Source organism: Nipponia nippon, unplaced genomic scaffold (genome assembly GCF_047370975.1).
Source record: "Nipponia nippon isolate SJK-2023a ecotype South Korea unplaced genomic scaffold, ASM4737097v1 scaffold_27, whole genome shotgun sequence".
Taxonomy (NCBI): domain Eukaryota; kingdom Metazoa; phylum Chordata; class Aves; order Pelecaniformes; family Threskiornithidae; genus Nipponia; species Nipponia nippon.
Window position 1 is genome coordinate 3,931,092 of NW_028262344.1, and position 12,588 is coordinate 3,943,679.

General features: G+C 45.4%; 1 protein-coding gene across 1 annotated transcript in view; it reads left to right on the forward strand.

The window, feature by feature from the left end:
* The window catches only part of ANTXR1 (ANTXR cell adhesion molecule 1), a 111,367-nt gene extending 98,779 nt beyond the window's left edge, over window positions 1–12,588 (forward strand). The window contains exon 18 of the mRNA XM_087763052.1: window positions 8,201–12,588. Coding sequence (XP_087619178.1) covers window positions 8,201–8,473 — 273 coding nt within the window. The 3' untranslated portion in view covers window positions 8,474–12,588. The remainder of the gene's footprint in view (window positions 1–8,200) is intronic.

Below are 12,588 nucleotides of genomic sequence, written 5' to 3' on the forward strand. Positions count from 1 at the left end.
GTCAGGCCATGGCCCAGGCTGCCCAGGGCAGGGGCTGAGTCCCCACCCCTGGAGGGATTTAAAAGCCGGGGAGATGTGTGTTGTGGTTTAACGCCGGCCAGCAACTAAGCACCACCCAGCCGCTCGCTCACTGCCCCCACCCCAGTGCGATAGGGGAGAGAGTTGGAAGGGTGAAAGTCAGAAAACTCGTGGGTTGAGCTAAGAACAGTTTAATAATTGAAGTAAAATGAAATAGAATAGTAGTAATAGTAATAGTAATAATAATAATAATAATAATATACAATAATAATATACAACGCAAGTGATAACTATACAATTGCTCACCACCTGCCGACCGATGTCCAGCACATCCCCCAGCAGCGATCGCTGCCCCCCGGCCAACTCTCCCCAGTTTATATACTGAGCATGACGCCATAGGGTACGGACTAGCCCTTGGGCCAGTCTGGGCCAGCTGGCCTGGCCGTGCCCCCTCCCAGCTTCTTGTGCACCAGGCTGAGCATGGAAAGCTGAAAAGTCCTTGACCAGTGTAAGCACTACCTAGCTACAGCTAAAACATCAGCGTCTTATCAACATTATTCTCACCCTAAATCCAAAACACAGCACCCTACCAGCTACTAGGAAGAAAAATCAACTCGATCCCAGCTGAAACCAGGACAATGTGGTGCTTAGGGACATGGTTTAGTGGTGGACTTGGCAGTGCTGGGTTAATGGTTGGACTTGATGACCTTAAAGGGCTTTTCCAACCTAAATGATTCTATGATTCTAAGGCATCAAAGAAAGTTAGGTAGTTTTTCGGCTTCTTTTTTCCTTCTGAATTTAGACAGGATGCTTGTCTGCAGTGTAGGAAACTGCTTCTGATATAACTGGAGCTCAGTGGCCGTGTGTAAGATCACACGTCACTAGTTTCGATAATGTGTCTATCATTCTCATTTGGGGTAAGTCCCACCTCCTTACTGGCTTCAGAAGGAAACACCGTTTTGTACCACTCTGTTCCTGGAAGTTTGAAAGTCAAATCTAGCACGGTGTTCAGTACTGAGACCTGACAGAAAACTCTGGATCTTGCTCCAGACTTTATCACTCTGCAGTACTTTTCACAAGGTCTTTTAAGGTAAACCATAACAGTCCATAGTTTTCAGTGCTACCTCTGCAATAAGAGACCAGGTTACTAGAACCTTGTTGGACTGATGATCTTATCAATGGAAGTCGTCCTCTTAATTTTGGGAGAAAATAGGTCTAGCCTCCAATTTATTATTTATTGAGTGGCCAAGGTGGCAGGAATGCCTTGGGAATGGTAGGTTTTATGAGCAACGCTAAGTTCTAGGCTCTGTATTAAGTAATGAGACACAGATGGGAATGGTTTTGTTGCGGTAATGTTTTATCATGAAATGAGACAGTTTTAATAGTTGTTTGGTGACTAACAGATACAGAGGTAGCCGTATAATTAGCATGCTTGCTGCAGGAGGCAGTGTTTCCTGGCATTACCAACCCTGCTCAACACAGACTGATCTCACTGAGAGAGGCTGGCTAACAAAGCCCAGAAGCTAGTTAACAGTTTCCTAAAACTGTCTCCAGACACCCTTGTGTGATGTAAAAGGCAGCACGCTGCCAGCTCAGGTCGTGCAAGCAGGGATATTTCAAGCTTGCAGAATCCTACCACATAGCGGAAGCCGCCTAGTGTTTTGGGGGTTATCTTGACGGGGGTTCAGAGCAGCAAACCTCCTGGGAACCCAAGAGCTCCTTGACCGATGCTGTTCCCAAAGGATAAAATGTTGGTGGGAAGCAGATATTGATTATTCTCACCCTGGTCTTTTCCCAGTATCACCTTTGTCCAGGCACAAAGGGATGTGTTTTTGGAGAGAGGTTTTGTAAAGTACCCTATGCAAAGACCGCTTTCACAAGAGGGGATCCACACCACGTTGGCTATAGGCAATTTTTCTCTGGAGCCACAGGAGAGGCAGCGTGAGCTGTCTGTGCCATTTGGCTCTTGCAGGCTGCGGACAGGCAACCTGCCAGTTTACTGCCTTCCTCTCCCTGTGGGGCTCGGAGCTGCTATCAGATCCACTGTGACTCTCCGCTCTGTGTTCCTCCTTCTCTCCCCACTCATCACCCTCACAGATGTTTGTGGAAGTTTCATGCCTGGACTGAGTTCAAATCGAGCACCCGGGATCTTTGGTAGGGAGGGTTTGGCTTGGAGAATGGAGCATTTGTTTCTCTCATCCATGTATGTGCTTTGCTTTTAAAGTAGCTACAGTTTAGTAAATCATCTCTTTGCAGATACTAGCGGTAACTGTCACATTTATTTAATATCTTTAATGTTTGCCTGTTATTCATTTGGCCAGTATCTCCTACAAGTTTTTGTGCACACTTGATTCAGAATCAGGTATCAAATCGCAGGTTAGTTTTTATATTTCTTTTTTCTCTCTCTCTCTTTTCCTTTTTCTCTTTCTTTCTCTTTCTCCTGTCTTTATTTCTGTACTTCCTTTTATTTCTCTCTCCTCTTTCTCATAACAAAAGGGTAAATGAAGATAGTGTTTATGGAAAGTTTGAATTACTAATGACCCATACAAAACAATATTAAGGATCATATCTTTTCCAGTGCCTCTTTTTGAACCCAGGCACTCAGAAGCCAGTCCCAGTGTTTTATGATCTTAAAATGTTGATATTTTTCCAGGTATTAATTCCAGCTTGATAGGAAACCAAAAGAAACAGAAACATTTTTCATCTTCACTTCAGAAAAATGTGCTCCAGCTTCCTCTGTTAAAGAGATACTTTTTCAGTACTGCAGAGGCCATGCCGCTGCCCTGGGACCAGCTTGCCTTTCCTAAATTACCTTTCCGCTGTGCCATGTGTGAGCCTCACCCTGAACAGCCGGAACCACAGAGAGCAGGGCTGAAATGAAACAGAGCAAAAAGCTTCCTCCTAGTTTGAATCCTGCTGCGATGGGGGCTGGAGAGCTAGCTGGTTAGAGAAAAAAGAAATACTGTAGTGTCCCAAGAGAAAGGTCCGTCCTGCCCGCAGCTGGATTCAACGTGCCGAATCCCAGTCAATGTCTCTGTGCAGGTCATGGTGCACTGTGCTCTAAGTGACCATCCTTCTCCCAGTTAGTTTCCAGACGCAGATAAAAGCAGAAAGAGAGGCAGGAGGAGGTGGGAAGTGGCTTGGACAAGGCTGTGGAGTTCCTAGGAAATGCCACAGCTTGGCTGAGGCATCTGCTGCTCTTTGTACCTCTGCCTGCCAGATCCGTGTCCAAGACAAATGCTCCAGCTCGCTCTCTTGAACACTCAGCAACCACCACCCTGTGCTACGACCTCAGTAGCCTAATGTCCCCCTCACCCCACATCCCACCCTTCTCTTTCAACCCTGGCAAGGCTCCTCAGTCAACCAGATGTGAAGAACAAAAGGAAAAGCTTGGATCAAGTGTGCAACCCCACGGCACTCTGCATGCAAAGAGCTCGCAGGGCGAGGCCCATGGTCAGAGGAGACCAGCCTCCCACGGCTGAGTGCTTTGTTGTCCTAAAGACAGTGCTGCCTGCCTTCATCCCTAAGATAATTAGCTGTTGAAGGTGAAAGAGCAAGGCCACTCCAAGCAGAATTCATTATGATATGCCTGCGAGCGCTACTCTCTAGAAAAACAACATAAAATGCGAGAGTGAATTGCCCTCGCTGATTTTGCTGATTCCACTAAATTTCAGATCTAATAATGTCTCCATATTGCTTCAATTGTCTCTTCTGAGGCACAGCTGTGACTCTCCCCCCTAAAGCGCTGTGGCTGCAGAAAGGGAAATAAAACCTAGCCAAGGCGTTCAACACAGCAGCCTTTTAGTATACAGCCTGTTCCCAACGTTCATACATTCTGTATCTCCAACTACTGTCTCCCTGCTAGAAAGACTAATAGAATTGGCTCCTTTTATTCTCAAAGCTGTGGTGTAATCTGGTTAAGGAGTTTTTCCTCCTGGGATGAAAGATGGCTTCTGTTTAAGGATCCAAAGTAGCATTTAGTGGAAATTTCCTGCCTCCTGGATGTTCTGCCACCATCTTCCACATCCACCCCATCTAAATCTGGACACCTAAATAAGGTGATAAACCTTGGTGGATAGCCAAGAGGGGCTGCTAACTGGTGGCCATTGAGACCCTCCTAAAATCGCAGTCAAGTGAAAGTCCTTATGTTTCCACTGATTGTAGAGCAATCCTGCACTCCTCTTACCTGTAGTACCTCAGATACTCACTCTGGTTTTGCATCCAGGTCCCAAGGCTGAACAAGGCATTTGGGCTCAGTTATTTAGAGGGTCTGTTACTGCTCCCGTCAGCTTCTGTTACCTGTGGGATGAACTGAACTGTGCTGGCAGTGGAGAGCCCTAGAAAAGTGTGAATGGATGGGTGATTAGCCAGCCAACTTGATCTTCATCTAGACAGTTTTCCGGATAAAACAGCACTGAACCATGGAGTAGGTCAATGATGGTGGTGTTTTATTTTTCTGTTGCAATTGCATGGTACAAAGCCCAGCTGTGAATCAGGGCCCCCTTCTGGTAAGTGCACGTGGGAAAACACATCTCTTGCCATGCATTTCAGAGAAAGCTGAGTCTTCCGGAGCTCTAGGATTACTTGTTTGTGGTCACACTCTGGCTAGCACAACCTCTGCACTTTGTGTCTGTTACCATACTCCTAGATACAAGATGAGACCCCTGTTTAACGTCCAGCTTTTTGGTTAAAGTAGCTCTCTTCCTCCTGGGTCTGCTTTGCATTTGTACCCAGGGCACTAGTAAAACATTTTCTGCCTCTCACGTGCAATGGCATAGCAATTTGTTTCCTGGATATCTCCTTGTCATTCAGTCTGACAATTCTCCTCCCTTAGGAGATGTTGGCTTCTCCATCTCCTCTGAGGCAGCGTAGCTGCCAAAGTCCATCTCAGTCCATCTGGACTGAAAACTCCTATCTGGCATTTCCCACCCTCATCTGCATGGGTGAGAGAAATGTCAAGCGAGGAAACACAAGAACTCCCTTGGTCTGTCCGTTCACGTGAAAGGAGGAGAAAGCCTGAAGTGTGTATCTGCCCTTCGCACGTGTCGGATGCCCTGCAGAATTACCCGTTGCACTGTAGCAGAAAGTGTTGCCAAACAGGTCACTGTCAATTTGCTGCAGAGCAGCAGAGGAAATAGGAGGAGATAGGGAACGGCATGCCTGAGCTGAGAAAAAGGCACACTCTATCCTGTTCTAAGGGGAAGAAGGTTTGAACTCTGAAGTTAGACCAGCGTAATGCACAAGGGAATGGGGAAGAGGTATCTGATGAGTACAGCTACATGCTGTGCTAGCTCTGGGTCAAGTCTGGCTCCCATGCCTGCACTCCCGTGCTGTCTGTTCTCTGGTCTACAGCCGAGCGGCTTATGCTCAGACTCCAGTCCAACTCCTTGTTCAAACCAGACAGCATGTCCAACAAGCCCGTGTTAAAGCATAATTATCAAGGACAGTGGAGACTTAATCACATTTGAAAAAAGAGCTCTCTAATTTCAAAGCAACCCTGTTACTGGAGAAAAAGAACTGTCATTAGTCATGGATCTAAGCAGTAGTTCATGAGCACAGGCTCGCTAGGTCACAGCTGACTACAAAAACTTGTGTAAACATAGTGCAGCTATACGTTGGTGTGAATTGCTAGCACGTTTTTTATGATAATGGCACTGCTGATCTATCCAGGCCAGTTTTCATCAATAAGAAGTGAAATCTTTGCCAGTGCACAGGATGCCCAGGATGTGCTCTCTTACCATTTTGGACCGTGCCTTGGGCAGTGTCGTGAGCACTAGATGGCTTTTAGTCCTCAAGCCCTGCCCCGGCTCCAAACCCAAAGATTTCTGAGCCTCACTTCATCCTCTTGAATGCTCTTAGGGCGGTGCTCAGTTCCATTTGGATCAGCAGCACCATAACCTCACCCCCAGAGCATCCAGACAGAGTATCTCTCCACACAAAAACAATTGTGACTTTTTGTTCTCTGGCTGGGATTCCTGGACTGCTGCTTTTTGTTCAGGTTTATTTTATTCTCAACATAAATAAAGAAAACAAGGCTAGTGCAAGCAATAGCCTGAAACTACTAAAGTTGCATTGCAGGAGACGTGGAACTAGAACAAGGAAAACATTCTCATGGGGTTTTTTTCTGAGTAGAATTGGTTAATCTTGGGTTCAGACTTCCATTCACTCAGCAGGCCTGCTCCACAATATTTACTTAAAATCACAGCAAAGTGCATTAAAATGACGTTAAAGCAGAGACACCAGCCCACAAAGAGCAAATAGAACCAGGGATGCTCTGAGATGAGACAGCGGTGTGCTTATTTCAGGCTTCCCTCTGCTTATCAGGTGGTGCCCTCCTTTTGGTCAGCACCAGAGACACTGGGATGCTGTGGAGGGAGCGTCGTGTTTCTGGTCAGGGTCGTTGCCCACTCTGGCACTTCGTTTTGTATTGGCATTTTGTCCTGTGCAAGGGATGGAGGACGTGGCCCACTGCACAGATGCTAATGGTACCGCAGAGTACACAGCAGTGGTCAGCCCTCTCCTCCCTTTTCCCCTCTATGTTGTTGTGCCGTAAGGACAAGCCTTAACTGAGAGAGCATTAATCCTCAAGGAGCGGCATTTCCATGGGCGTATTCATGACCGTTACGTGGGTCTCTGCTCTGCCCCGGAGCCTGATTCCTCCAGGAGAGCCTGAGTTGAAGCCAGAGATTTTTCCTGCTGACAGAAGGCCAGGGCCGAGCCATGCAGAGAGGGTTCAGCTGCCACCGCGCTCGGAGCAGCCCTGGGGTGATGCTCTCATCTTGAACTTGATGCAGTTCAAGGCACTGTGAAATCTTTGTTTTCCTTGAACGACCTTTGCTTGCACAAGACAGCCTGCATTCAGCTGTGGGCTGCTCTGCATACTTCATCGCTTCAGCAAGGAATCCACTTTCCTCTGCTGAAGGGCTACGGCTCAGACAGATGTTTCTTCATATCCACAGAGCATGATGATATAATTGGCAGAGCTCTTGGAGAGGAGCTGTCTGTATCTCTTTACGTGTCAGCTCCTTCCATACCAGCTCCTCTCATCCCTGTCAAACCCTTCTCCAGCATCCTTCTGCCTTCCTACCAGCATCTCCCTTACTTCACGTTGGGTCCCTCTTCTGCAGAGCATTTGTCCATAGGCTGGGTACAGCAGGGAGAAGATACGGGGCCGTGCAGAGGACTCAAAATGGCTGATGTTGTTACCCCAGCAGATCTACCCCAGCCCACATGGGCTCAATGCTCCATTTGGCATTTTTTCACCAGGAAAAACATTTACTTTGGGAGAGGAAAGAGGAAAACAGAAAATAAGCTCACACTCACAAATCCAAAAACAAAGTATGGACTCAGAAATCCTCTAGTGCCTTTCAGGATGATTTCATATCTAAAAGAATGAATCCATAATACAGTAGTGCTGATTATGACATTTGAGTATTTACAGTGGGATCTTTTGCAGGTGGAACTTAGGAGAAAAAAAAAAGAACAGCTCAGAGGGCAAAGGTTTTGTTTAAAAATGTACAACAAACTGTAACTTAGCACCGAAGAGCGAGAAAAGCAGTTTATTGGCTTCTCAAGAGCACTAGAATATCAAGACAACCTAATGAAGAATGGCTGTATTTCAGGAAAGATTCTGAGCAAGAAACTGTCTTAGTTAAACAAATCTTCCCTATTGCCTGGTTGGTAAATGATTAGAAATAGGACACAAAAGCCAGGTATTTGAAGGAGAGAGAATCTCCAAAGGTGCAAAGTCCAGATTTCATGCTGTTGGAAGTTTAAAACTGAGGTCTGGGAAGAGGCGTCTGTAAAGGCAGGGACCACGGGTCATGCACTGACTCAGATGCCAGCTCTGAAGAATAGGAACGGCTCTTGCCAGCTCTTGCAGCTTCAGTATGACTTGAAGTACTTGATGCTCTCTTTAAAGATCCTGGAGTCAGAAAACAGTATGAGAGGATTTCATCCTCCTTCACTACAAAAGCTGTTGTTAGGGTTTAACCTCTTGGTTGCTCAGTACAGGACTTGCTCTTACAACATCCATCTCTGAGAAAGAGAGGGAGCAAAGCAGGGTGCCCAGGAATACTTAAGCTGACGTCAGATTTGCACACAGCCAGGAAGGTGTCTCAGCTGTGATGCCATTGCCTCGATCAGTAACTGTGCTTTTCCACTTTGTTCTCTTTTGTTTTAGGGCCGTTGCATCAATTTCACCAGAGTGAAGAACACAGAGGCCCCACCCAAATACCCACTCAACAACGCATACCCTCCGTCATCTCCACCTCCAGCACCCATCTACAACCCTCCGCCCCCGGCTCCGATCTATACCCCCCCTCCACCCAGCTCATCCACACCCCACACCCCATCCCCGTCCTCCACACTCCCACCACTCCCCCCACCACCCCAAGCCCCACCACCCAACCGGGCCCCACCTCCATCTCGGCCCCCACCTCGCCCAACAGTCTAGGGGGTCGGCCTTGCTCCCGTCTCTTCCAGAAGCGTTTGAGAGGCTTTTTCAGCAGTACTGTATCACATCCATCTTCCTGGGGGGGTGGGGGGGGCTAGAGGAAGCCGGACCGTTTTTGAGATGGGTGACAACAGAACGAACGACTTTGTAGTCGTCTTTCTCCTTTAGTTTTCTTTTATTTTTAAAATCCCTTGTGCATCGGTGCCACCAAACTATCGAAGCAAGAAAAGCCAAGAGACTGCAAGAACAAGGCAAATAACTTGAGTTCCATTTCAGCAAGCCTCTCCCCCCTCTTTGTCCCTGACACTTCCCTGTGCCTTGCCATGGTGATTCCAGGATACATTGAAAAAAAGGAATGAATAACTAGAGTAAGCTCTCCGGAAAGGCAATTCTCCCCAGGGAAGGACTGCAAAACTCTTCCAAGTGCAGACATCCCAGCTAGCTACCTGGAGACAACTGCACAAACTTCATGGTACAAGACTCAAGGTATGACAGAAAGCTGATCACATCTCACTCACGTGCCAGCTGCCAAGCAAATAATGACAACAGCAGGTCTGCAAGAACAGCAACCCTTGTAAATCTGAAAAGAACTGATGAGAGGCAGCTGTTCCCATGGACCATGAATTGGAGAAGGGAAGGTATTGTCATCTCGGAGGGTCCAGAAAGGAGAAGGGGTAGGTCTCTGGTGTCTGGATTTGCGTATGTTGGTATGTGGAAGTGCAGGTGAATGAAAACGGAGTGCCACTAGGAAAATGAATTGCATGGGAAAATAAACCAGTCAGTATGTCATAAGGCTTTGACCCCATCCCCTGAGGACAAGGAATAATTGACGACAGGTCAGCCTTCAGCGCTCCCAGTGGGACAGAGGAGTTCATAAAATTGAGCAAAGGAATGTGGGAAAGGTACGGTTGACAGAAGAGTCTTTGCATTCAGTTTAGACTAATTATGTCTGTCAAGTTAATAACTCTGCAGTTCAGCAGTGTAATTAAATGCTGGTTTCCATTTTAAAAGGAAAGTTTCTGAATATAAACAAGAGGTTAGGTGTATCGATTTCTCTAAATCCAGTCTGCTTGGGCTCCTTGTTATTGTCAGTTTGAAATGGTTACCACTGATGCGTTTCTGTTTTTTCTGTAAATTGCATTCTTTCGCCCTAGAAATGTTTCCACATGGATTTTTATTTTTTGTTTTCCTTTCCTGAATAAGTAGCAGATGCCTTCCAAACTCATAGTGAAGAAGAGCCAGTGTGCTTACTCACTCTTGTCAACTCTCAACAACATCACTTCTATTAGCAGTTGTTGACTAAGGCAAAAATCAACACACCGGACATGCAAGATGGGAATCAGTCTTCCAAGAAATGCACTGGCTGCATTTCTCCATGCTTCCTCCTCGCCTTCATGGGACCCCCTCCATATTCCACACTATTACCTACGCACATGTTTTATCCTATAGCAAACCTTCTGAGCACCTGCCTTTGCAACACAGTGCTAGAAATAGGTGAGATCACTCAGCACTTCAGTCAAACCTCTGGCTCTCTAATTTACTGTCAGGATCAGTTCTCACGAAATGACTCTCTCTCTGGAAATTGCGAAGTCATAAGAGGTAAACCGTCTTTGTAGCTGCAGTTCTATGAATATCTAAGGGTTCTCATAATCATATAATTTTTTACCAGATAAAGAAATGCTTTGCCAAGTACTTAACTTCAGTGCTGTTGGAAATATTAATTCTAGCTTTTCTAGCAAAAAAGAAAAAAGGAAAAAGAAAAAAAATGCTCAAGGAGGAAAAGGAACAGACGAAAAAGACTCAGTGGAGAGTTGGCCTGGGACCCTTTTGGGAAGGACATTTGTGAATGAACCCTTACCATGAGACTCAGAGTCAGTCTGACTGTCATTCACTAGCCTTACCCTCCGCTAGGTCAGTATGTCATCTCTTAGATGAGGTAAACGCATCAGTCACGATGGATCTGAAGAGTCAATCTACAGCCAAGGCTGGCTGTTCTGCACAAGGGCTGATTAATTCACCCACAACACTGTTTTGTCTGCAGGCAGCACAGAGCAGTCCCCAATTAGGAGCAAAACCAACAGGTTTGCTACCCGATATGTCAGATTGTATCAGCTACAGGCCGTGGTTAGTTCAACAAGACGACTTTGTGATTGTCAGGTGGGAGTGGGAAGCTTTTAACACCCTGACACAAGTTTGGTTGGACTCCCTCTTGTGATGGATGGGATCTAGTTAAAGAGCTGTTTGATCTGGTTTCATGATGAAAGGTGTAAAAACTGGGAATAGTATAATACAGGATCAATAGATATTTCTCTTAACAGATCCCCAGAATTTCAAAGAAGTTTGGCAAGGAAATTGATTTTCAACAATAAGGCATTGAGAATTTTTTTTTAAGTGTCAGTTAACCAATAAATCTAAACCTACTGCTGGGGAAAAAACCAAAAGCAGTGTATACTCCATGACTAAAGCTAACTTCTTGCAGATGTATATAGAAATTTTCATTCTCCCCAAACTAAGGGAAAAAACCCCTACAGTATTACAGAAGCAAAATGAAACCTAGATCAGGCTAGAAAAACAATCATTTTAAAATACCCCCTATGTAATCATCCAGTGTATGAATAAAAAACAAACTCCAAATTTTTTGTTGTACATATTGTTACTGCATGCTTACCATATGTTAGATGGAAGCATTTCCTATCCATTGTGGATAAAAGAACATTTTTCAAGTTGTAGTAAATTATTATAAAGCCAATGACATTTCATGGCATGTTATCGTATCAAGCTGTGCTTGTTGTATTTTTTTCTTTATGGTTGTATTGCTTTTTTACAAATGTACAAATATTTCCTGTAGTGACGAACACCTATTTTACATAGCATTAATTGAAGCACTAGAGCTCCAGGCTGTACGCTCCCTTGATCCACCGGCAGAGAGCTTTGCACCGCGATCCGGGGTGGGATATGGCCAGAGCGCAGTGGGTAGAGACAAACGAAAGGGGTGTGGGCTCACTGGATGCCGAAGCAGAGCACTCGTGCTGCTGCCAGTGAATCGGGTTTGGTGGGCCCTTGCTAGCGTTCTCAGAAAAATTGGAGCACGTTTGGTGGCGGACTTTGTACCTGGCCTTTTATTTAGGATCAACTGAACTGTGGCTGCTGAAATGGCTTCCCAAAAGTACCGCACATGCTTTTAAAAATCATATTCCTTTTATGCTGATCCTTAAAGATTAACTTAGGAACTTAACATAAGGCAATCAAGAGAGAAAATTTAGTCCTGAATTCAAATCGGCTTCCACTGACAATTAACGCTATGTAAATGAGGTTGAATTAGCTGGTGTGCCATAGACTGATATATGGTACCCTATGTATTCTCTGTCTATAAAACTTTCCTAGAAACACATTACAGAGGCTATCAATCCACACTAGCCAACTTTTAAGTAAACGTTCATTATAGATCAAAAGGAGTCGAGTGGCACTACATCTGCTCTGCCGTTTCAGAGGACTTCAGCAGGTCTCACTGTTTACTGGTTGCACATGCTCCTCTATAGGCTGGTCTAAACAGCAATAAACAGATGTCTGATGGCATTAAATGAACAGTTGTTTCATTTGCTCTAAATAGGTCACTTTGATTACTCATGTTGTTTTCATTCACGCAAAACTTTCTGTCAGTGTGTCTCGCAGCCCCAAAGGACGAAGCAGCTGCATTTGACAAAGAGTCAGATCTTTTTTTTTTTAATTGCTCAAATGTTACAAATTGTTGCTGGCTGTATTTTGAAGCATTCACCCACATGAACTTTGCGGTCATCCGAATTCTCTCTCTACTCCTTGGTGTGTGAAGGCATCTTCTGTCACTGTTTATTTTGTGGAAGGGGGAATGTCTGGCTTGTGAGAGCTCGGGCAAGATTTGAGGGTAACCGGTCGGTAGCGTTGCCTTATATGTGGTGCTGATGCAGCAAAGGAAAAGAAACAAGCCTTCTGTTTTGATGTTGAATTACATTTTGTCAGTTCAGCCAGTGCTGTGCAATGATGTTTTACTCCCTCTGTTTGTTGCATGTGTCATTTGTTAAATTCAGTCATTACTCTTGCTGACCTTGATGTCATTATTAAAGAACTACACAAAGTTG